This window comes from Hippocampus zosterae, chromosome 4 (genome assembly GCF_025434085.1).
Source record: "Hippocampus zosterae strain Florida chromosome 4, ASM2543408v3, whole genome shotgun sequence".
NCBI classification, from domain to species: domain Eukaryota; kingdom Metazoa; phylum Chordata; class Actinopteri; order Syngnathiformes; family Syngnathidae; genus Hippocampus; species Hippocampus zosterae.
Window position 1 is genome coordinate 14,389,398 of NC_067454.1, and position 27,305 is coordinate 14,416,702.

The 27,305-nt window shown below is 39.9% G+C and overlaps 1 protein-coding gene across 2 annotated transcripts in view; it reads right to left on the minus strand.

Annotated features, from left to right (window-relative positions):
- Positions 1–27,305, minus strand: part of furina (furin (paired basic amino acid cleaving enzyme) a) — a 68,370-nt gene that overhangs the window by 36,316 nt on the left and 4,749 nt on the right. The window contains exons 1-2 of one of the 2 annotated variants that reach the window (XM_052063475.1): positions 26,067–26,227; positions 23,363–23,693 (exon numbers count right to left, since the gene is read on the minus strand). In XM_052063475.1, coding sequence (XP_051919435.1) covers positions 23,363–23,659 — 297 coding nt within the window. In that variant the 5' untranslated portion in view covers positions 23,660–23,693; positions 26,067–26,227. Of the gene's footprint in view, positions 1–23,362; positions 23,694–26,066; positions 26,228–27,305 lie in introns of those variants that run through there. The other variant, XM_052063476.1, reaches the window with a different exon arrangement.

Here is a 27,305-nt window from a genome sequence, read left to right on the forward strand (position 1 = left end):
TAAAATAAATAAATATATATATATATAGATATATATATTATATATTGTAAATAAAATTTGATTCATAGATCCTCACATCCCCCAAAAACGACATTTCGACTCCTAAGATCACACAATTATGTTGTGATTCGATATACATAATTTAAAGATTACATTTACATATCACAAAGAGAATGCTGGTTATGCAATGACTGCACTTGCTCTGACCCATTTAAATTCGACATTCATCTTCAAAGAGTTAAAAAGAGCAGTATTGTACAGAAAACGAGTTTAGGTTTTACAAAGTGTTTTGTATGATTTAACAAAAACGACATCATTAATGGGCCCAGCAATAATTGTCTGTCAAACAGAGTCAGAAACAACGTTTGATGTTCAGTTCGCTGGAGATCAAAGTTTGCCCCATTAGAGTCATATTAACAGCTGAAGGATTATCTCATTCAAACGAGTTGTAGACTCTCATGCAGCTGCCTTAATGAGCTCATCCTCATTAGTGGAGGAATTCAACTGTATTCATTGCCGTTTAGCCTGTTGGAGAAAGTATGTGTGTTCATGTCTATGTGTCTAGTGTGTTCAGAATTTGCTGTGGGGAGGAAAGGGGCGTCCAAGAAGGAGGGCAAGTTAAACTGAGATGGAGGAAATTGAAGAGGGTCAGCCAGGAAGCCGGCTTCATCCCAAGTGAGGCAGCCCTGTCACATGGGCACAAAGTGTATCGTTGCATTTGACATGACAAGAGATAATGGCAGTTTCCTCTCTTTAACAGCCCAGTAAAACACTGCCAACACAGTTTGTGATTCTGGAGATGAATTTGGTTTGGATAACCAAGTAGAACTGTGAGAGTCATCATTATAAAATCTTCTGATTCTAATCTGCTTTCTGGAAATGATTTTTTTTGTAATTAAAACCCGTCTTAAAACACAACACAGGAAGTTACAGTATTAATGCATATTTTACAGAAACTCCTGCTTAAAACACAACACTCAGGTAAATAATGGTATGGCTGTGATTTTCCAGATGGTTCTGGAACTAATTGCCTGCAATAAAACGGATTCAGCGTAGTGCATTTTTCAAGAGTGCCCTTAAAATTCCCCCGATGGAAGAAAAGACAGATATTTGAAATGAAGTCACTGACATTTCAGTTAAGGTAAATTGCTTTGTGGACCCCAGGGTGGGCTTCTCCTGAATTCCAAGTGTGAGTATTGCATGCAGACAAAAGGTGGACAGAATGATAGTTACATTTGTGATCAGATTCAAAACTTTAAAACAAACTGTCCCACCCACCTGACAAATTTTAATATGGCTTGATATTCACAATTGGTTCGCAGTAGGGATGTGACAAATTAATCTTTTTAGAATTTATTACCTCCTCGATTATTCCATTGATTACTTGAGTAATCAATCCACCCCGGCCCCTCGCGCACATACTTCCCAGTTGACAATTATCGTTTTCTGTTTCACAGTGTTAAGCTCCTCGCATTTACAAATAACGCTCAAGGTTGCCACGGTTGATGTACAGTATATTAACATTATTGCGATTTAAAAGTATGTTGCTTTTCGTACAAGCCATTGTCTGTTGTTTTGCTCTCTCATTTGCCGGGTAAAGTGCTTCTCATGACCGTGAAGGCTGCTCCGATGGCCTGTGGCACATGCCAAATGATAAGAGATGCAGCCATGACCGTCACGCTCACCTCGTCTTTATTTTTCATTCGCATTTCCGACCATAATCACGTACTTTACACTCACACACATCACTGCTCAACGCTGTGATGAAACACAAGGAGCAAGTGATGCCAAGTTAAGTTAGCTGGAGAGGCTTTATCAGGCATCAAGCAGTCACGACAATTCAGTGGAAGACAGTGATGGGTTGTATTGTGATGAAGTTCAAGTCTGTTCAGTGTTAACTCACTTAAAAACACAAATTTAAAGCCGTGTTGTTGTTACATCTAGCAGCAGTTGTCCACCCAGTGGCCAGAGAAGCAGCCGTTGGCTCGTGTTTAAGTCTCTAATCTCCGCCAACTCCTCTTTTCAGTAATACATCCATTCAGATTTTTCTCCCTTTTCAGTCTAAAGCAACCATAAACACTCGGCATCATTTTATTCTAGCTTTGCTACTTCAAGATTGCGCCCATCAGCAATAAATGCCCATGTGGAAACACAAAAGTGGCCAAACATTGGTTTGGGGTGCCACAAATATGCTTTTAAATTTGTTTTTAAAAAAACAAAACATTTCATGGCTTGCATTTTTGTGTCGAACGATTTTTGTGGTCGACAACCGAGTTGGACGACATTTTGTTCCCAACCCTAGTTCTCAGGCACACACAGAACACTGCACCAAGGGGGACTGCCAGTGGGATGACAGCTAATAAGATTTAACTCTGGTGCCTAATTTTATCTCTCTTTAGAGCAATGATGGAGCACTGCGACTGGACAGGAATAGCAAACAAGTTCCTCTGACCCTGGTGGAGGACCACTGGGGTTATTTGAGGAATCCAATTTCACTACATTTCCCTGTAAGCTTCAGTTTGTAACATTTCCATCATCTCCTCTCTCCACAGAGGAATGCGCACTTTTGTCTCGTATCCACAATGGGGAGGCCAAAACCACTGCACCTGAATTTAATGGACTGTTATGAGGCTCTCTCCGAGATGCCCAGGAGTGACGTTGAGAGTTGTGACTGAGAAAAATGGAACATGGGCCATAATGCCCCCATTAAGATGATACGACGGATTGATGATAGAAAGTACATTTCAAAGAAATATAGCTGACGTCCGGCTGCTTTGTCAGTTTTGACAATTTTAGTGGCAAAAGCAACAAATAGTTTCCACACATTACTAAATGATAACAAAACTTTTTCAAGAACTATTCTCATCCTTGAGGAAAATAATGACGTAAAAGCATTCCTATTGTTAGAACATTATAAGCAAACACCATTTATTCTGGCAAAAATCTTTACCCTGAAAATTTCCAAGGCTTAATTGCATACTAAAACATATATTGTATAAAACAATATGTACAACTTGGGACAGATCTTACGCAGCTTACCATTTGGAAAGAGCTAAAATGGAGAGAACGCATTACTCGATCCAGCTGTAAAAGCAGAACATCTTTATTTAGAGGGTGTTGCAATCAACGGTGAGTACCTGAGAGTTGACCACAAAGCGAAGAGTTTTTCATACACCTTTAAAATGTATGGTTCAGAAATCCTAGCTTGGAATTTTCTGTGTGAACTTGGGCATGTGAAAAATCACATGCATGCACAGGTTTATAGGCACAACATCAGTCAGTCGGTCAAGCGGACCCCTCAGCTAAGTCACACAACAGCATTGACAGATTTTAGAACTGCATACACAAGGCCCGCATTATTAGATGTTCCGTTCATTTTGGATAAAATGTAATACTTTTAAGTGCACATTTTGGTTGTGAAAATAAAGTACCGTATTTTCACGACTATAAGGCGCCATTAAAAGTCTTAAATTTTATCCAAAATGAACGGAACATCTAATAATGCGGGCCTTGTGTATCCAGTTCTAAAATCTGTCAATGCTGTTGTGTGACTTCGTACTTATTTGTCTCAGGATTGACTTTTCCCAAAAAAGGGACAACATCAATAAAAATCATCAATCAAAAACCCATTTACGAACAAACTTGATCTCCTTCATTCTAAAAGTTGAGATAAAACACTGATTTTGATGTGAACAAAAACCACAACATGATCTACAATAAGATTGTTCAAATTTGCTAAAATTGTAAAAATAGAATCCTGAAATAATTTCAGATACTTTTTAATTGGGTTCCTCATACACATTTCATTTATTATGAAAAGAATACAATTAAGATATTCATCCATCCATCCATTTTTCGATCCGCTTAATCCTCACAAGGGTCACGGGGGATGCCGGAGCCTATCCCAGCCGTCTTCGGGCGGTAGGCGGGGGACACCCTGACCTGGTTGCCAGCCAATCGCAGAATTACCATATTGTGAAACCCAAAATATGAATTCACGGCCGCAGATATCTTTTTAGGCGCAAAAAACATACCGGTACTGATATCAGTCACTTGATTCGTCTTTTGGCATGCTTTGCTGTACAAAAATTGATTATAAAATAGCTTTGGTTTTGCATGTATGCAATTATCGTGTTAACGTTTCCAAACTGAGTGGAACTGGACAAAGTGAACTACAGGTAGGAAAGAACCTTTGTAAATTGAATTTGAATATGCCACTTGGTGACCCAGCCCAACAGGTCAATTGAAACTCATTGATATCAACAAAAAGCTGCATCCCCTTCTTCGTGTGCCTTCTTTTTCATAACAGTGTTTAGGACCTGGGGCGGTCTTCCGGGGATACAACATCAATGAGGGGAACATCTGCCAGCAGTTCAGTCTAAACGGCGAACACAGCTGCTGGATTCATCTCACTGGATTCAAAAACCACACGACTGCATGGTGGCTGGGACAATTTCAAGGAAGCAGACCGCAGCCATTTCCTTGAGTCTGACAACACAATCAGAATCATTCTCAAATCCGTGAGAGACTCAAGATTGATTATCTTCATGTGCGTGATTACAAGGATTCAGCTGCACTTATTATTGATATTACGAGGGATTAATTGGATCTTTTCCCCGGTAAAATGATAGGCATGATGTTGGCTTGGTTCATAGACAAAAGGTGCTTAAACATTAGGTAAATGTGATATCGTCATCTTGATCTTATAAAATAATGGTCATATTATTTCATATCGTATAGTCATATTTTGTCGGAAAACCTTTTTGCCTTAAACATCTCATGATACTGGTCACCACTGTTAAAATTCTTAAATAAACAGATCATTCAATTCTACCTCTGACATAAAATTATGAAATATATTCAGCATTTGGTTCAGTTTCTCGTGTTGTCTGAAAACAAAACAAAATGAATAATATGATATGGGCCATTATTTGACTGTCAGCCATACGTGAAGCATTTCAAAGGCAAGTTGTTTTTTTTAAACACATGATTTCAATTAAACATGCTCAGCTGAAGATATGATTCCCTCACCTTGCTCTTTCCCCGCACAAAGACTGAGCTGCAGTCATCCTCATTTCAACTTCACTTTACACATGCCATCAGTTTCTAATACAACATGATATTACTCCCCCTTTTAAGATTTTGCGAATCATTACTAGTCCTTTAATTATAGAAGAGAATATGACGGTTATAAACAAATGTAACCGACAGCAGTTAAATCTTTGAACAATAGAGGAAAAATGCAGTCTATTACGAGCCAGCCATATTGAAGAACATTCCGCAGGAAGCATTACGGAACTGAACAACAACAAAAATCTAAATGAAACAGACATTTAGATCTTTCTGAGGGATTCTCCCATCAATCGATTGCAAAGGCTTGTAAAAAAGTAAAAACAGAAGTTAGTATGCCATCTCTGCAAATGATTTGCAGGGCTTGAAAATGTGACCATGATGCTTGCAAATGCTCCCAATTATTCAATGTGTGCCGGTAAAAATGTAATTTGGCTGCATAGCGCGAGTGCTTGTTTTTATTCACACACTAGTTTATACAGCGAAGGCGCTCCGATTCAGCCTCTGTCAGACGGCCCACCGAAGGCAGAATGCGCGTCACGTTAAATCCTTTCCGTATAAATGAAATAATTATAAGTCTGGATGTGCACCTTGCCACATTAACAGACATCTAGCTTAACTAGCAATATTTGTGTTATAAAGGACAGCTTCCCATTCAGCTCTTTGCCATTCACTGAGGTGCAGACGACCTCCTCCTCATTTTTACGGAAAATGCGCATTTAAGTGACACGTGGAATCAAAAATACTGTTGGTACGATTGGTGTAAAAGACAATATGCATATGGGTTTGCTTGGGATCTCGAACTATTAACTTGTATTCAGTCCCCACTCGCTTAAAACGCAGAAACGGATTTAACGTGTGGGGTGACTGTGTAATAGCTAGATGGTTGTGACAGAATATTTACACCATTAATAATAATTTACACCTCTCACATTCGGCGAGATGCGAAGTGAATTCAAATACAGTCGGGCATTTCCAATTCAAACAGAAAAAAAAAGTCATTTGATGCAGTAAATTTTAATAGCTTAAAATCTCTGTATAATGTGGGCTTTCTATCAAGCTATAAACACTGACATACATTAAGAAGAATGACATGGTTGGGATCACATTGCTATTTTACTTAATTGCCAACAATGGTCCATTTAGTTACTTACGTTATACTTCCTGATCAAATCACTGGGCTTCCATTCGTCAGTCTAGTGTTTGGGCTAAAAAAAACATTCAATGAGTTTTACACTCCCCAAAGGCTTAAATAATAAACAGCTAATCTTTTGGTGTTTGAGCCCAAGTGAACTTCATGGGAGACGACCAAAGGAGGACACTACTGTTGATAGCAAATCAGAAAAAAAGCCAGAGTGAAATTTGCCACAATGCGTACTGACAAACCACCACAGAGGAGATTAAACTGGATCTTTTTGGCAAGGTACATCGAAGTTAACAAGCATACCAAGAAAAGAACACTATCTATTCTTATTCCCAATATGAACTCTTCGGAGTATCCAACAAAGCAAACTTCAATGTATGAAGGAAATAAGATTTAGGAACCAAACTGCCTTGTCAAAAAGGTGCACCAAATGGTGTTTATAAGTCACAATATAGAGTAATGATCTCAAAGGCAATATTCATATCTTCTCAATCCGACCACTCTGCGACAACAAACTGCAGCCGTTAGAAATTGACGAAATAAGGCACCAAATTCTGTCCGCGGCAGTTCTCTCTATCAGCAACCTCATTATTCACAATATAGAAGATGGGCTCTGTTCTTCAACAGCCATCCAGGGATTCAATATTGCAGCCACACTGGGGGCGGTGTGCTATGGTATTATTTACTGATTCTTTCCTACATCAGCATCACAGTAACACACATCCTGAATCTGCATTTCCTTTTTGTATAACGTGGTGCCGAGATTTAAGAGACCCCAAATAGGAGTTTTTCTTGATATGAGTCATTTGGCAGATTTTTTTTTTTTTGCTTTGACTTGAGAGCGCAAACTTTAGATACAAATGCTGTATGCTGGCAGTGAACTCAATTCAACTCACAATAAGCATCCTGGGTATTAGTGAACAACTCATCAAAAAGAGGCTTCAAACTGTTTAATTGCAGTTTTTTTAGGTTTATGGTCAAATAAAACATTAAACAAAGAAAAGTACCTAGTGTGTAGTTTAACAGAACTGTGCCTTACGAGTCCATTTTGCTGAACACAAACATGTAATGGAAAATGTCATTTACATGCTAAAATATGATGAAATCCCCAAATTCGTTGCAAATGCACGCTGAGGACCATCACCCTCAAATTGTTTGACTATTTTCTGAAACATTTGTTCACAAAGAGGTGAACCTCAACCCATCTTTGCTTGGAAACGACTATTCAGGGATGCTCATTTTATACCCAATCATGATACCCGCCTGCTCCCAGTTAGCCTGCTCACCTGTGGGGCGTTCCAAACAGGTGTTCGATGAACATTCCTCAAATTTCTCTTTTTTTTGCCACTTGTTCCAGTTTCTGGGGAACGTATCACAGCCATAAAATTCAAAGTTAATGATTGTTTGCTAAATAGCTTGTAGTGAATTCAATTAAATATAGGTTGAACATTATTTCAATTTCAATTTATGTTTAACACCCAACTTCATCGGAACTGGTTTGTAGTAGTTCACATTATCAAAACAAATACCACTTCTAATGTGAACGGAATGCTTCCGTGATGTCACAGGCATGCTCAAGGAAACAACTCGTGTGTTTAAGGAAGTAAATATGGACAATCATATACAGTAACTGTGAAAAGACACTCAACTCACCTGATGAATTTGTCACGTCATTTACACTGATAACAAAACACAAGGTATACATGTTTGGCTAAACTATTGGACTACTAGCACATTAAGCAACCATTTCTGCCAACATGGCAGGTTACCAAAGACATTACAGTAGAAACAATTAAAACTAAATACCGGTAAGCATCCTGTGCTGTTTAAGGAAGTGAGAACAGCCTTGAACATGGTTAGATAAGAAAAATATGAAAAATCCATTCAAGGTGCAATAAAGTCTAACTTGATTGAAAAAAAAAACAAAATGATGGCTGAGTGACATTAAAAAAAACCCCCAAAACATTCACAACTTCTCATTATTTGATCAACTTTCATAAATGCATGTGCTGCTTCTGTTTGTAAACCACCCTTTATATGGGTGTTTGGCCATTATTTTCACTGTCTAATGAAGCCGGATGATTGCTGTTCTTTTACCATACAGTGCAAAAATCTAAAACATCTATTTGATTGGCCATAAACCGGTTTTCCCCTGCAATCAGCACGACACCTCATCTGACATTTAAAACATGTTATCCTATAGCACAACATCAACAATATAATACAATTGAGGATTCCCGTTACATAGGGGGGGGAACCAAAAATTTCAGAGATCATAAACTGCTCCACCCAAATAGTCCATTCCTCCTAAAGTGCTCCTTCACACAGGATTTTCAACATTCACTTCATTGTTTTCATTGTAAAAGGCTTATCAGATGGAGGCCCTGTTTAAATTGCACCTCAAACGACTGCCCCACCTCCCCAAGGAGGCTGTGGTGATGTATGTGTTTACATGCAAGAGGGAGGATGGGTCATTACAGGTCTTATTTCAACACCCCAGACGCTCCATATCAGATAGTACAAGGCCAGAAGATTTGGATCTTCTGAATTTAAGTCGACATTTGTTGCATTTCTTTCTTACTCATGTGAGTCCAGGGCCAAAATCTTCTACAGTACTGTAATAACACAACTCATTAGCATTAAAAAGGACAAGTCAACCCCAAAACAATCTTTACAAGAATACGTTCTTTGAAGCCCCATTAGTCTAAACACGGCATTCTGATTAATACTGCATTTGCGGAATATGTGTTAAGCAGTAAAATCCACCCAATTTTGTCCATCTCAGGAGGCTGAAAATGACACCAATAATGGCTCACCTGCCCTGTGATGTCATTTTCAGTCAACAGCAAGTGGCAGAGCGGACGACTACCCACTGAGATGGACAAAAACAGGCGGATTTTATTGCTTAACTCATTTCACAAACGCAATTTGAATCAGAATTCCGTGTTTAGACAAGTGAAGGCATACAGAACGTGTTATTGTGAAGAAAACAAATTTGGGTTGGTTTTCCCTTTAAGAAATTGGCTAACAACGCTCTTATCTCACTGCAACTGGGGCATATGAGTCAGTTCAGTTCAGCCCAGTGAATTTGCTTCCTTCCTCGAAGTGATGAGCTTGTTACCTCCACCCAGATTTATGCTTTTAGTCAGGGTTCACATTCAGGACCTTCTGTAGCTGGAATAGAAACAACCATGGAGGCAATTACTAAGGAAATTAAAATTGAGTTTGGATGAGTCAAATGTAATTCATGAGTCCCGTTTTATTTTTTAAATTAGAAGTCATTGACGCAAGTTCTCATCAGTAAAGGCCAGAGTTGATTGGGAATATTAGTACATTTTGCTTTAGCCTTGACACCACTCAGATCTGCTGACATTTTCTGCAAAATATGTGATCGGCTAGAATCTCATAATATCCAGTTAAATGTCAACATTTATAGGATATAAATATAACTATGTCAGCGAGTGACAGACAAATGCAATCAATTCAAGTCCAACTGTGATCCAAGAACTGTTCCCTGCCTCGATGAAAGAAGAAGCTAGAGGTGGACTGGTGCGAGTGTTGCCAACCTCATAAGGAGTCAGACTTTGTCTCTCGCCCCGCACCAGATTCTACAATAATGTTTAAACAGCACAAACATAGACCTGGAATATTGACAGGAGAGGACATGGTTACATTGCCGCTGCTGCTGAATGTCTTCTTGCTGGTAGAGCAACTCTGGAGAGTAACGGTTCAAAAGCGGGAGGGTCATTGAAAAGCTTTTGGATATTGTTTCCTCCTTAGGACAAAATATTGAATTTAAAAGTATTGCAAGTTGCCCTGTTGTCATCTTTATTGTAAAATGTAACCAAACTTTTGACTGTGAGCTGGCGCCATGTTTCTTGTTTGGTACGCGATGCAACGCGCGTAGTGACGTCATTTGGAATCGAAACTCTGGGAACCAGTTCTCAGATAGAACTGGTTTTCAATTCCCATCCTTATGGGTGACTGAATTTACATCACAGAGTTCTCGCTGGAATCGGTCAGCTTATTGACTGCCGATGTTCATGCAATTGTCAGCTACATTTGTATCCTGCAATCAAAGTCACCAGAGAAACACGTGACATTTATGCCCATTTTCAACATATTGAATGTTTATTAGTCTTTTTGGAAGAATTTTTGGGCAACTTTTGTTTTTCTTCCCAATACATTTCAATAGGCATACATTCTATATTCGCTATTTGTGGGTCGGGCCAGTCCCGTGTCCCTGCGAATATCGGGGGTTAATAAGTTGTTTGAAAAAATATATTGCTCCATCTCAGATCAGTGATCAATGCTGGGTTTTTTTGTTCATTAATTCGCAGATTGGCCCCATAATTCTGATTATGTCAACCCTACGATACATATTCGACACGAAATAAATATATTTCTCAAATAGCATATTTGCACGTATATATCATACGATGAAAAGTATGACCACCATATTGGAGCTTAGCGAAAAAAGTAGCTACTTTTCATTCCGACAGAAATTCCACAAATACCTCAACCGACTCCACGCCTGTGCATACAAGCACATTCTTGAAAGCTGAAGAGGTGCCTGTCTATGTACTTCCATATCCCCGCAGCACATCTGGCTCTTATTATAGCCCTGTGACCTGTGTGTGTGTGTCTGCTCCCTCCAAGCCTTCCCATCACCGCGCGGTGGGGGAGAGCTGAGTAATAGAGTGAGTGTCGAAGCGGTTCTCAAGACCCCTGGCAATATGGGTGTTCACTTTATTGCTGTTGGCTGGAGGCAGTCTCTCGCAGATGAGCTTGCTGTTTTGTTTTCATCTGTTCTTTAGTTATTGTGTACCAAGGAGTAAGACTAAATGTTTAGTTCATTCTAAAGTTTGGTTGGGACATCAGAGTTGAGGTGTTTATTTGTTATTAGAGGAAAAAAGGGGATTACATACAGTGCCCTCCATAATTATTGGCACCCCTGGTTGAGATGTGTTTTTTAGCTTCCAATTATTTTATTTTTTTTCTAAATAATATGGGACCTTAATGGAAAAAAAGAGAAAAATCCAACCTTCAATACAAGTGCATTTATTCAGTGGGGAAAAAATCCCACATAAAGAAATAATTATTTGACATCAAATCACCTGTTCCACAATTATTGGCACCCTTAACAATTCCCAGGAAATAAATATAATTGAAGCATTTCTGTCATTTCTACAGTAGTTTACAAAGTTTACCAGAGTATGTAGGAACATTTAATTAGTAATTCATCACTTCCTGTCTCCCTGGGGTATAAATATGACGTGACACCGAGGCCATTTCTCTTATCCACTCTTAAACATGGGAAAGACAAAGGAACACAGCATACAAGTGAGGCAGATGTGCGTCGACCTTCACAGGTCAGGCAGAGGCTACAAGAAGATTGCCACTCAACTGCAGCTGCCCATATCCACTGTGAGAGGAATAATTAAGAAGTTCAAAACAACTGGAACAGTGGTAAACAAGCCTGGACGAGGAGCCAAGTTTATTTTGCCACCACGCACAGTGAGGAGGATGGTAAGAGAAATCAAAAGATCTCCAAAGCTCACTGTTACAGAATTACAACAAATGGTAGCATCCTGGGGTCACAAAGTCTCCAAATCAACCATCAGGCGCTGTCTACACGCCAACAAGCTGTTTGGGAGGCATGCACGGAGAAAACCTTTCCTCACTCACAATCATAAACGCAAGCGTCTGGAGTTCGCCAAGCGGTATTGGGGCTTCAACTGGGACCGTGTGCTTTGGTCAGATGAGACCAAGATTGAGCTTTTTGGCAACAAACACTCTAAGTGGGTCTGGCGTACCACGAAAGATGCGCATGCTGAAAAGCACCTCATACCCACTGTGAAGTATGGGGGTGGGTCAGTGATGCTGTGGGGCTGTTTCGCTTCCAAAGGCCCTGGGAACCTTGTTAGGGTGCATGGCATCATGAATGCTTTGAAATACCAGGACATTTTAAATCAAAATCTGTTGCCCTCTGCCCGAAAGCTGAAGCTGGGTCGTCACTGGGTCTTTCAGCAAGACAATGACCCTAAACATATGGCCAAATCTACACAGAAATGGTTCACCAGACACAAAATCAAGCTCCTCCCATGGCCATCTCAGTCCCCTGACCTCAACCCCATTGAGAACCTGTGGGGTGAGCTGAAGAGGAGAGTACAGAGGAGAGGACCCAGGTCTCTGGATGATTTAGAGAGATTCTGCAAAGAGGAATGGCTGAAGATCCCTCTTTCTGTCTTTTCCCATCTTGTGAAACATTATAGGAGAAGATTAGGTGCTGTTTTGTTGGCAAAAGGGGGTTGTACAAAATATTAACACCAGGGGTGCTAATAATTGTGACACACATTATTTGATGTCAAATAATTATTTCTTTATGTGGGATTTTTTCCCCACTGAATAAATGCACTTGTATTGAAGGTTGGATTTTTCTCTTTTTTTCCATTAAGGTCCCATATTATTTAGAAAAAAAATAAAATAATTGGAAGCTAAAAAACACATCTCAACCAGGGGTGCCAATACTTATGGAGGGCACTGTACATCACTTCACCATGAGCTACACTTCACGGAGCCGTGGTCGTTTGTATTCCTCCAAGTACTACTAATATTATGACATTAACGACACAGTGCAGCGTCACTGTATTTATTCTATGATAAATAAAGTTGTCGTTAGCACACAGGTGTCGTCTACGTATTAATGGGAACAGTAATTTGGCAATGAATCTCCACTTTGATGCCGCTGCCTTTGTTCCTCGCGGCTGATATGAATCTATTAAGACTCGCAACCATTACGCTTACCCTCAAGTAGCTTTCGGTTCATGTCCGACTGCTTGCTTCCACTGTCCATGAGTGAGCAGTGATGCAAGACATCAGCAACGCCACGGGCAGAAGAACACTGCAGTATAGCAAGTATCCTTGCTTGTTTTCAACTTGTCTGAGCATTCGGACCCATGATTTTATTTTAGTTATTATTGTTGTTTTGTTTTTAATATCCGTAACAGACAAGTCTTATGGCTGGAACAACGTTGAATAATTTCCGTGACAAATTACGGATGATCCATAATAACAGTTGGCAGCTCTGGGAAACTTCTGTTTTTATGATAACTTCTATACTGAGCAGAATAATGCCACACAGAGGCCACAACATAGTTAATAAAGAAGAAACCTTACCATTTCTCAAGATGTGATCCGTCAACAATCAAATCGACTTCTCAGTCATTAAAGCCGTCTTTAGACTGGGGAAAAAAAATATTTTTGGGGGTGGGACTACAACTCGAATGGTGGCAGGTACTTGAAGACAAATATTGGTTTGCCTAGAGGTAACTTATTAGAGGTAATTAATTGCTAGAAAAACTGCCAACCATGAAAAGGAGACTTTTTCAGATGTTTCACCATTGATATGACAAAGAAATACAGGTTCTGTAAGACGGGCTGTAATTTAAGGCCACTTTTGCATCAAATTTAGTGGAATGAAGAGGTATGAAGCATCTTACTGTCGCATGTTGAGACTGAGCTTAGTCATCCTATGTTTAGAACAACAGCACTAAGATGGCTCAAATTAAAGGTAATCCTTTAGATGTCTTCTTTGGATCTGCTCGTCTGGATTAATTTTATTTTTGTTTGGCTTACAAAGCACGATACTACCAGAAAATAAAACCTAGCCTTTATTCCAGGTTATTGTAGCCTTTTAGAGCACTGAAGTGGTCAACATTTGCTCTATGACTAAGAATGATTTCATTGAGGAGTCATTTCAGTTCGAGCAAAACTCCTTCTGCATAAAGTTATCGTTTCAGTGAAATCAGCCCAGTATTGCAATATGTTCCCATTCAAAGTTGATGCTGAAAAGTTATACTTTACATGTGGGATGCAATGACGGCATTCACTTTTACGAGACTTGCGCTTATTAACTCCTCACTTTTTCATGGTTTAATTAAACCTTGTGGGAGATTTACAAATAATCCAACTCAATATCTGTGTCTTTCTCTGCTGGTTTGTTGAATACACAAATTTAGCATTAGCATGTCTACACTTTGGCTTAATAAAAACTAATCAACTGCACTACTAGCCATTCAATTGTTTTATGGCCAATACGGTTGAGGTATATTAATTCAGGTGTTTTAGCTCCATATTCTCTCGACTGTTGTTTCCACTGGAGTAGACCGGATCAGTCAATCTCTGCAGTTCATTATCTTTCAAAGCAGAGCAGCTGCACTGTGATGAAGTGAAATTCAGGGTTGCTTCAGGAGAGGCCAAAAGAAGGAATAAAAGCAGGCACTCTCACAGTGACCCTCGGACCAAAGACACCATAGACATTGCTGTAGGCATCACTGACGGGATGGCGTAAGCAGAGCATAACAATAAAGGCCGCGACCCAATGTAGTAGCCATTTCACAATCGCATCATGACCAAGGCACAGACTACCGTACTTGTTTTATACATGGCTGTGCAGTCCATTTGTTAAAGTGAGCTATAAAAGGTTGAGTATCGAGTGGTGCATCAAAAATGGATGATGATACTGTCCGAGTAAATACATTTTACAAAACACGCTTTATACCAAAATCAAATATTAAACGGTGGAAATCTATCGCTGTTGACATTAAGTTATATACGGTCAAGTTGAGGAAACTGGAAGTCCTGGCGGTAATACAACAAAACTGAGGCAAAATGTATGCGCACATTTGGCTGCAACCAGTAGAGATGTTCTCTGCAAATAGCATGATAGGCATCAATCAGTGGCTTCATCACACCCCGCCACAGTCGATCAGGGAAATTTTGATAACCATTCTTCTATCCTAGTCCATCTTAATGGACTTTAAATCTCCAAAAAGGCCATGTTGAACAAGTTAATTCCATACATACAGTATGTACATATTGTAATATCAAAAGCGTTTTTCCTTTTCAGTGAGATGAATTGCATTTGGTTGCAATGCAATAAAACAGCGGAAACCCCTTTGGGATTTGTGCAGAGTAGCTCCTTGCAGCGCTCAGCAGGCTCAGTCTTCACCCAAAATCTCTGGTTAGATGTCTTTCCAGCTATTTTTCTCAAACACCCCCATCACAACCCAGTTCATAGTTCCAATTCTCCAGAGTCAAATTATGGATTTCATGCCGTCAGTCTCTTTCGAAACATGCCAGTTGTGGCCAATATAAAACATTTTACACCGTTGAGAATGTTTTCGTGAATAGACCACCAGTAGATCAATGAAGGGATGGCTAGCCACTATATTTAGTATGGATGCATAATTACATCATAAATACAGAATCGGCCATTCAACAATTAAAATTTCAAGACAAAAAAAAGTTAACTTGTTTCAATTAGTTGCTTTGTCATCTGGCATTTCTTTTGTGATTCAAGCAATTATTTTATGTAGAAATTACAGCATTAAACTCTTGAAAATATATCTGCTGTCTCCAAGAATGATGTTACCGTTCTAAGTGTTCCAGTTATCCAAGCGACGGTGAAGCAATCAAAAGAGCATGTCTGACTAAATGAGCCATTCAGTGTACATTCAGGTGAGCGTGGACATTGACTTGCGTGGTCTCTTTGAAAGGCTCGACTCAACTTTGTTTACAGAGCACCAAAAAAAAAAAAAAAAAAAAAAACACACCTACAAAGAGCTGCGCAGAGTGAATAAAAGCGAACAGACAGCCTTCAATGTCATGTTCTATGGTGCAGATGCAGTAAAATTGAGGTTGCGATAACCAATAATACAATAATGGTGACAAGCATATCGTCAATGTCCTGTGAAAAACATTTGTCAAATGGAAAGACAATCAATGGAAAGACTCCATGAACATTTTTTTAGAATTTAACTTAATAAAATACATTCATGGAATGGATCAAACACCCATGGACATAAAAATTGGGCATACCCGTTTTTTAACAGGACTGCGACATTGTGCCACTATATGCAGGATGAGGGATAAATGTCCCCATGGCTCGAGAGGTTCTGGATCCCCATGATCATAGTTTTGTGACAGAGCATTTGACGCCCTCCCTCAACATAATGGCAAGCACACTGCAGAGTTGTCTGGAAGAGCTACTCCAACTTTAAAAAGTCACAACTTAATACGATATTTCAGTAGCAATGAAGATGATTATTATCATTTCTTTTACACAACAAATCATTTTTTGCATGGTGTCTCATCATGTAAGGTCTCCAGATAAAACTATTAAAAATAGGATTCAAGCAGAATAGAAAAAAGGTCCCAAAACACCTTTAATCATTTTGTCATGAAGGGTTGCGAAGTTATTTTTAGCATCGTACAATAGCATTTATGAAGCGCCATTTTAAAGCAGACTCAACCAATAAGTATAAACTCTAAAACGAGCCCCTTTAATTCCTTCAATTTGTTTCTTCAAGCTGAAGACATTTGGTATTTCATTGGGAAAAAATATATTAGTTGTGAAACGTACTGTTGAGTCATTAAATTGTCAGTATACGTAGGTAGGTTAATCCTGCTATGCAGCATATTACAAAGTGACACTCCCTTCCTAACTTTGCTGCTGTGAATCTGGAATTTCTCCATTGCGAGACTAATAAAGGTTTTCTTAATCTTAATCTTGACCACAAAAGATTCATGAGCTGTGTTCAAGACTGAATCGATAATGTAACAAAAAAAAGCCTCACGTCAGCATCAGGAAGAAGAATTGATTCAAAAATTCAAGAAATCCGAGGTCTTTAATGAGAAGTCAATCTCAACAGATCTCCGGTACTTTTTGAGCATGTTAAGTTTTTCATCCCGTGTCAACTTTGATCCTATTCTCATACAGCTCAATTGATTTTCCCCCCTTCATTAATTTAATGTGTCATTCTCGACACCTCTTGCTGATGTTAACGTATACAGTACTAAAATGCCACATTATGACGTGAATGCCATCCGAATGGAACGGCGACTCAACCACATCTTATTTCCATTTGAGAAGCAGAGCAAGTTTGATGATGAGGGTAAGAAAGAGTCTTTAAAATGTAAAACAACCATTCGTAGAAGCAAGATAGCAGTTAATCCCAATATCAAGCCGTGTGAGTCAGCCGATTTCTTAATTGAATTACTTTCACTTTTTCATTATTCCCCTGCTCCAAAACGAACTGATAATTTGACAGTGTAGGCAATGTCCATAAGGCTTTCTCTGAAAGTCTTCTTCATTTGAGGAATATAAATATTGATATTCTGTCCCGTCACACAATTACAGTTCAAATGGAAAAAGGCAAATGAGATGACAAAGATGGTACTGTCAGCATTTGATGGCTAATACACAGTGCCAAGGCAGTATATTCGGTGAATCATGACTTTTCTCACTGACATAAATGACTTTTACATTACAATACAATACATGCTGATTTATATAGCGCTTTCACAACAGCAGCAGCAGCTGTAACAAAGCACTTAACAAAACAGTTAACATATAGTAAAATATTAAACACAACACATAACATAAAACACGGACAGTAATGCAGTTCTAACCACTTTTCCATCACACGCTTTGTTGTTTGAAGCAATTTGAGATGAAAAAGGAGAGAATCAAAGTGTCCTTTAACCAGTGGATCAGAGACGTCATGCTCAAAATGTGCACACGTCGGCTACAAGCTAAGTTTCAAAGTCAACAAGCAGCTGTAGCATCCATTGACGAAAAAAGAGATTGGTTCACTTCTCCTGTCCCATGGAAATCCATTTCAATTCCAAGCGGCGACTCACGACCGAGAAGGCGCAGCCACCAAGCACAGATACTGCTCCTTTGACGAATGTCGTGGCCAAAAAGCGCTGAAAACATTGACTATATACCTTGATTGACCAGTTCAGACATAGCTTTTGATGATGAAATTCCACCACATTATGACGTGAATGTGAATGGCGACTCAACCACATCTTGAAGTGATTCTCGGGCTTCTTTGTTCAACCGACGATGAAAGGCCTCGGTTAAGAGCCATCTAATCTGTACCGCTGCGAAGGACACATGACACACAGGACACACTGACTCCGCCTGTCAGTGCCCCCTGCCCGCCTGAGCACCATGGGAGCCAGAGCCTTCAGTCACGCTGCTCCAAAGCTTTGGAACAACCTACCTCCAGGCCTCCAAAACTGCACACCTCTTTCCACTTTCAAGTCCCGTCTAAAAACACACCTGTTCAGGATTGCCTACGATACATAGCTCTTCCATTTCCTATGTTTTTATGTCCTGTTTTTATATAATATGAATACAAATGAACAAGGACATATTTTAGACCTTGTCCTTGCTCATGGTCTACCGGTGTCAAATCTGGAAGTCCTTGAAAATGGGATTTCTGATCACATGGCAGTTTTATTTGACATAGTCTTATCGCATGCGGATGAGAAATCTGACGCTCCTAGTTGTAAACGCCGAATTTTTAACCCTCACACTGCTAGTCGTTTCTCTGATGCCTTTAATAAGATTTGCGTACCCTCATCTAACACAGAGGAACTCACCTCTTGGTTCGACTCATCATGCCGTGCCATCCTGGATTTGGTGGCTCCTTCAAAAACTATGCTCCCAAAACCTAAACCCGAGCCGTGGTTTAACGACATTACCCGCGCAGCTAGGCAGGGGTGTCACAAAGCTGAACGCAAGTAGAAAAAAGACAAATTGCATGCCTCTTATCCAATTTGGAAAGACTGCTGGCGTAACTACCAGCTCACAATAAATGAGGCCAAAAGAGAATATCTGTCGGACCTTATTCTAGCTAACCGTCACAACCCACGCGCACTATTTGAAACGTACTGTTTCTGATTCTGTACTCAAACTCCCTCTGCCTACTTGCTCGGATTCTTCACCCGAGATGTGCAACAAATTCCTTCAGTTTTTTAATTGATAAGGTTTCTACAGCTAGGACTCCGGTCTCAAATACCGCATCTGACCCCTCTGTCCATGTTCCATGTTCAGCTGTACTAAATTCTTTTGAAACGGTGTCCTTGGCGCTTTTGGAGGATGTAGTTCGCCAGACGAAGCCATCTGGCTCCCCTTGCGACTCTCTTCCCCGCACTTCTTTCAGGAGGTTCTCCCGAGTGTTGGCGCATGGGTCTTGGATATCATCAACAGCAGCCTCTCTTCTGGTGTAGTTCCCCAACAGTTTAAACATGCTGTGGTCCAACCCTGAATCAAGAAACCTGGTCTTGATCCAGATGTGCTGTCAAGTTTCAGGCCCATTTCCAAACTGCCTTTCATTTCCAAAACTCTGGAAAAAGTGGTGCAAATGCAGTTGAAACTTTTCTTGGATGAACATAACATCTTGGAGGTCTTCCAGTCAGGTTTCAAGACGATGCATAGCACGGAGTCAGCCGTGTTACGCGTTTCTAATGACATCCTCCTGGCAAATGACTCTGGAGACCACGTGTGTCTGGTTTTATTGGACTTAGCTGCAGCATTTGATACAGTGGATCACAGTATTCTGCTGACTCGTTTGCAGCATTTGGTGGGCATTGGCGGCAGCGCTCTTGAGTGATTTAGGTCCTATATAGCTGACAGAACCTTTTGTGTCAGCCTTGGCTGCTCTGAGTCACGCACTGCTCCCCTGTCATGTGGTGTTCCACAGGGCTCAATTCTGGGGCCTGTGCTGTTCTCACTGTATCTGCTCCCATTGGGTTCCATCTTAAGGAAACATGGTATTCCCTTCCACTGCTATGCAGATGACTGCCAGATATATGTCCCACTGAGCAAGAAATACCCCTTCTCATTAAGGCCACTCCTATCCTGTCTGGAAGAAATCAAAACCTGGATGGCACAAAATTTCTTGAAATTCAACGAAAAGAAGACAGAGGTGATAGTGTTTGGTCCCAGTGGCCCTTGTACATTCCATCCTTATCTTAAGTGAACAGTCTCAAACGTGGGCCTTAAACTGGACAGTGATTTCAAACTCGATCGGCAAATTGGTGCCGTTGTTAAATCCAGCTTCTTTCACCTTAGACAGCTGGCCAAAATAAAACCTCTCCTCTCACATGAACACTTTGAGACAGTAATTGATGCCTTTGTCACATCCCGGCTCAATTACTGTAATGCCCTTTACTTTGGAGTCCGCCAGTCCATTAAGCGCCTTCGGCTGATCCAGAATGCCGCTGCTCGCCTCTTGACTGGTACTCGTAAGAGGGAGCACATAACTCCTACTCTGGCATCCCTTCACTGGCTACCCATTCATTTTAGAGTTATTTTCAAGATCCTCCTCTTTGTTTTCAAATCTCTGAATAATCTCGCGCCACCTTACCTCTCTGAGCTCATCCGCCCCTACACACCTGCCCGGCGCCTCAGGTCTGTGGACCAGACATTATTAGAAGTACCAAGAACTAAACTGAGGCTCAGAGGGGATCGAGCCTTTTCTATTGCTGGTCCCTCACTCTGGAATGACCTCCCACTGAACATTTGGCAAGCCTCCTCGCTGCCCATCTTCAAAATCCTCCTCAAAACTCACTGGTATTCTTTGGCATTCGACGCAGCATGACTTAGATTTGTTCTTGGTTTTACTGTTTGGCGCTTTCTACCGCCTTTATTACCGATTTGTCTTATTGTTTATTGTGCATGTTAAATTGCTCCATGAACAGCACTTTGTATGCAGCGATGGCTGTTTGAAAGTGCTCTGAAAATACTGTTGACTTGACTTGAATATCTCGCTTACCAATTTTTACATTGTATTTTCTTATTGTCTGTACAGTGTCCTTGGGTGGCATGAAAGGAGCTTTTAAATTAAATGCATTATTATTATTATTATTTCCCCTTCCTCAATCGGTTCTTCGACATTGACCAATAGGAAGACAGTGCTCTCCTACTTATGAGGAGACGCTGACATGGCACACACAAGACAAGCACTTCAGAAAATTCATGGAATGACTTTTCCAAATCTGTAAAATGATCAAGTCAACACTCCAAAATTACCTGATAATAAGACTTGGAAAAAAACTGGCCAATTGCAACTATCCTTTCCTTCCTCATTCCAACACACTCATGCACAAAACAGCAGCGTCATACACATACAAGGCTGTCTGACCACACATTACTCACAAACCACAGTCACCATAAGCAAAGGTTTCAAATGTTTGTTTGCGCAAAGCTAAAAAAAAAGGCTCGGTTTAAGTCAAACAGCAGGAGCATTCTAGACTGAAATCAAGATGCTGTAGAACATACTGCTATTGGATTTGATTGGATAAACTTTATTGTCAAATGTACTGTATGTGTAACATACAGCACATAAACTGTGAACAAATAGGAGAACTTGTTTATCAGTGGCAAAAAATATATATAGACATGAATACATGACATAAAATGATTCCTGGGTTATCCAAAAAAAATGGAGATCGCATCACAAGATCATATCTCAAGGAAGTCGTACTAATCTAATTCTAAGACTGTCAAACTGGTTCTAATATACCGTGGCAAAAACACATTGTCTTTTTTCCCCCCAACCCACTGGAACCTCCCATGCCGTGATTTTGTAGTCATTATTTTAGAGGCCTGAGAGTTGTTGTGCTGCCGAAAACCACTGGATATACCGTAAACCGACCGCACCTGATTAAGAGCCGCATGCTTAGATTTACGAAGAAAAATCATCTGCGTAATTACGAGGAGAAATACTGCAGCCTACTAGGCTTTAAATAGAATAATGCAAATCATATAAATGGAAAAAGATATATGAAATAATTTCTATAGTCCGCCGCTTAAAAATGATCATCGTTGACAGCTTTAGGCCTGATGCTGCATGGCTCAAAACAAAGGTAAAATGTGTTCCCTCGTGGCCGCTTGTTTTCAGTATGACGGAGGAGTCACTTTTTTATTTACAGTCCGAGTGAGACGCAAATCAAATGTCAGAGGGTCTTCGTCCATATTCATTATTCCATCTGGGCTGATGGAATTCTCCGCTATCTTTGTTTGTTAAAAGCTTTGGTTGTCTTTATAGTCCGCCGCTTAAAAATGATCATCGTTGACAGCTTTAGGCCTGATGCTGCATGGCTCAAAACAAAGGTAAAATGTGTTCTCTCGTAGCCGCTTGTTTTCAGTATGACGGAGGAGTCACTTTTTTATTTACAGTCCGAGTGAGGCAAATCAAATGTCAGAGGGTCTTCGTCCATATTCATTATTCCATCTGGGCTGATGGAATTCTCCGCCATCTTTGTTTGTTAAAAGCTTTGGTTGTCTTTTTACACTGGCTCAGTTCTTTTTGCCGGAGCCTCCACCGTCTTTGCCAAGATTACGGGCAGCAGCTCGATTTCCTTCTTTAACTGCCAGAGTGATCGCTTTTAGTTTAAAAGCTGCATCATATGCTTTTCGTCTGGTATTCTCCATGTTGATCAGGGTTAGAGGAAAGATTGAAATAAGGAAGTCGTGATTACCGGTAATCATACAATTTCATTGGACCCCTGTGTACTACTCATTCATTTTATTGGTCGACTGTTGCCGGGTAACACATCTTTTCCCCCGCTACGGCAAAAAGAGCGGAAGTTGTGATTAGTCATCAGAATCAGAATCATCTTTATTGGCCAAGTATGTAAGACACACAAGGAATTTATCTCCGGTATAACACACTGCATTAGTATCATACAATCTCATTGGACCTTAGTGAAAGACTCATTCATTTTATTGGTCCATGTTTTTCCTGCGATGGAAAAAAACTAATAAAAAAGCCGCTTCATATTACACGCCGCAGTGTTGAAAACGTGGAAAAAAAAGTAGCGGCTTGTAATCCGGAATTTACGGTATCTAAACGTGATGAGCTCTTATATGAAATCAAGCCCAGATAACAATAAAGACGTAACCGAAGCACAAAGGAACTGTCATTCCTTGGCCACATGATCAGATTTACTATATGTTGCTTTGAGAGTCATGTGGGGCTTTCTGAACACGCATGCCCAGACGCACTATAAAACATCATGGCAAACTGATTAAATTGGACCCAGAGGACACATGCACAAATACTGTATATCGCTACTGCTGAGCAATGTGCCTATTAGTGCTTACAGCTGATACTGAGCCAGCCAGGAACTAATGGAAAGTAAATTGTCTTTGGTTCCACTTAATAGTATAACTTGCAACAGCATGGCAATTCATCAGATGTCTAGACACAACCTCATGCCATTTTGTGTTTTTACACTTCTCATGTACAACAACATGAACACTAGGAGCAAAAATGGCAAACTCACATGTCCGTAGTTGATGAAGCCGTGTTTACTGGCAATTTGCTCCGCTTCCTCCCGACCTCCAGGTATGTGGACAGCCCATGTGTTTGTGTAGACGTTTTGACCCAATGCCGGCTGCAGCCCAGAAACCAGCAAGATCAACAGGGAGCATAATATCAACTCCAGCAATGTGAGCCTACGGCTGCTCGCAGAGGGAGATGTTGGGCCAGTGGCCATGGGGTCTCCAGCAGCAGCAGCACAGTCGATGAGCATTGCACCTTTCCGCCACGCCGGGGCTGCCCGCGATGCTTGCCAGTGCATGGGAGAGACTACGAAAGGGAAGGTCACAGCTTACCTGATGGAAAACACGGGAAGAATAAATACAAGTTGACATACCTGCAAGAAGGACAAGTACCACACAATAAAATTAATCGATTATAAAGTATTAAATATTTGGATAATCAATTGACCCTTCAGAGCTACTACTTCAAATTAAAATTGCCCAATCCTAATTGATTTCAGCCTCTCAAAAGTTTATATTCCCTATTTTGTGTGTGTCAAGATGAGACATTTGCCAACATCTACTTTACTACGGAAAAACAATTGTGAACAATTTATGGGGTGAAAAAAATTATCAATTTCATCTGTTGCAAAAATCATTAGGATCAGCCGTAGTAAGAATATCCCATAAAAGTGGCATGTAGTTGAACCGGAGGCAGCTTTAGAAATGCAAATCAAACTACCGGTAGCAGCCCTTTGCATTAATTAATCAGTAGCGAAGAGTTTCAAAATTGACGAGTACTTCACACCCTCTCATGTTGACATTGCTTTGGCCTTTTTTCAACTTTAAATAGCATAAAATAAACATCAAATCAGTTAATGAACAGTAATGTGGGGGGGAAAAAGACCTGCAATAAACTTGAAGGCATTTCATTCGGATGTTTTGATTAATCAATCGAATAACTGATTAAAACATTGCCTAGCTTCGGCCTTACAGTCAAGTAGCCAAATAAAAAACAAAGGGTTAATTTCTCCTTCTGTTTTGTTTTGTTTTTTACGTGGATTCAGTTGGCTTTAGTGGATGAAATTTTCAATTTTGAAGCATCCGTCTGTAATGCCACAAGGCAGAACGATTTCAGCAGGCAAATGTCAAGTCACGATCTGACCCGTTATTGTTTTGAGACACACCTTTGAAACTCTCATAGGCAAGACTAGGAAACATCAAGAAAGACACTTGAAATACTCGAGTAAACCGATTTCCCCTGACAACATGGCGGATTTTGTGGTCTCGTCAAAACAGTCGAAAGCAGCTGTGAAATGAGAAACATCTTTTGGATGGCGGTTGCATTTTTAAAGTCGAGGAGCTGCACTGAACACAGGCTGATTGCCAGGCTTTGAATAGAACTGCTCAAATTCACTCCTTCCTGCTTCAAGTGGCCAAACGTGTTTACCTCGTTCCAGCCTTCACATTCTGTTCTTCAAAGAATGGCGCTCGTCTCCAGGGGGGCCTCGCCCCAAAGGTTAAATGAAATGGCTTTTCTTTATGCCCTTGCAGCACATTCAATGCGCATCACGTTACTTGGTCGTTGTTGAGGAGTATTGAAAATTGTCTGGACAACTTGCATAATAATTTCTGGTAATTACTTTCCGAGTACAGTTTGAGCTTAAAGTGTGCTCAAATATGAGAGCCACTAGTGTTGCTAGAATGCAAAAAAAATAATTAATTAAAATTCGATGAGCAATGCCTTGGTCAAATGATTTTCCGGTAAATTATCCAAAATGTTAATACTTCCTTTTATTAAAAATAGAGGAGTGAATTCGGCTTTCTTTACAAAAAACAAAATTAATCTTCTAAGTCAGTCCAATGACAAAACAAAAACTTGTTTTGGGTAAAGTGACTGTTATTCTGCTGAGGGGAAATTTTATTGGGGTTTTTTTTCATGTTGTCCTTCACCCAGTCTGACATCCATCTGATATATTTTATTGTCTCACTAGCAGGGTTGATTGAGGAAGTTTAAAAACATCTTGCCCACATACATTGTTGATCTGATACCATTGTTCAGTTCATGCTCAGTGTACACAAAGGTATCCCAGAGCATTTGACTTGTCTATCATCAAAAGTCACCCGCCTATTGTTAAAATAACTCTAGCCGCAAATGATCAATGGACGTGTTGAAAACAGTCTTATACTGGTAAGAACATTATGCATTACTGATAGATACGTTTTGAATTTCACAAAGACACAAACAACAATCCAGGAACCATTTTTAAAATAAAATACAGAAGGCAAGAATAAAATTTTGTGGCCAAAATGTAGCACTTTTTTTAGGTAACTTAGTGTCCGTTTTGTTTGTTCGTTTGTTTTGAAAACCATGCAAAGTCAAACATTTAAATTCCTCGACCAATGTCTGTAACCATATGCCTCTCAGCCATATGCCTCCTATGAAAACCAGAAACCAAAGGAAGAGAAATCAACCACATCTGATTATTATTATTATTGTTTTAGTAGTTTGCCATCTATCACCTGAGGTCTTGCTCAGAATGATGACTTCAACGGTCGCTATTCGTCAAATTTTTGTCAGGACAATAAATCATCAGTCAAACTAAAATAAACACAGACACACACACTTATGCGGGGGGGAAGCGCAGGAGAAATGTAATAAAATAAAACAAACACACATAATTTTCATGGGGGAAAAGCACAAGTAAAATTTGCAGCATAACTTACTCGACTTTGTCCTCTATCCTTTGGTACAGCTGGTAAACATGTTTCCAAATCTCTGTTTGAGGTTAGTATGAGCTGACTTTAAATACAGATGTCTGTGACCTCACCTACAAGCTCAGCCATTCAGTTGCCCAACAGCAAGGATAAAACCCGCGCAGGCGCACACACACACACACGCACACACACGAAGCAGTGGCGTGTACAGGAACTAGTTTGCTATTCACCAGAGACATGAGGCAAAGGCGCTCAGAGTTCTCATTGCGAGTGGTCTCGTGTTGGAGCACAGTAAATGATACCACATGTCAGACAGTAAACTTTCCTGTATTTGCTCGACTACAAGCAAATACAGGAAATCATAATGAGTCTGATTAAACTACAAGGAGAATGCTAACCTTACAAAAAAAATGGGACATTTCATATTATCGCATGACTTAAATACAGTATTTACCTTATGGAGAAGTAGGAAAAACATTCTATGCTGTTTATCTGACATTTACTTACCGAAGACACTGAACTAATATATCAACGCAAGCGTATGCCAGCAGAAGTCGTTTTAAACACCAACAAAAAGCACCACCCGAGAGATAGATATTAAGTGGAGTGTTTTACTGACAACTCGTGAAAACAAAGCTTTTGTTTCGTATTTCCTTAAATGATGTTCACGGTGTCTAACATTTTGTCTCATTTCTTAAATAATGTAAACAGTCCTTTTTACTTAATGTTAAAAGGTGCTTTGAAAGGATCTAGGCTCTTAAGATTTGACATCAAAAGAACTGCCACAATTTATATTAGGGCTGAACTATTAATCACATTCAAATGGAGGAAAATCTGATTTACAAATGGCAAAAGTTGCAATTTGAGAGAAACAAAAACAAACCCAAAAAAATCTGTGCTTCTTTTCGATTAATCAGTCAGTAGCTAACTCCAGTGCTTAAGAAGTGCAGTTGGCATGTGTACATACCATCATGTCATGAAACGTGAAAAGTTGAAGTGGCTGAAGTCCTATTTGTTTTTTGATTAACGCAATATGATTTATGACTTGCGTTTAACCACACTTGTGAAGTTGTCATAGTGAACACTTAAAAGACTGAAGTAGATAAATTGTCTCTCACAAAAATTCATGATTCATTTGCCTTTATTTTGGCGTTGCATGTACTTGTTAAATCCCACATGTGAAGAGAGCCTTTAAACAAACATGTTGCGGTATTTATTGAAGAGGATTAAAGAAAAAAAAGAATCACA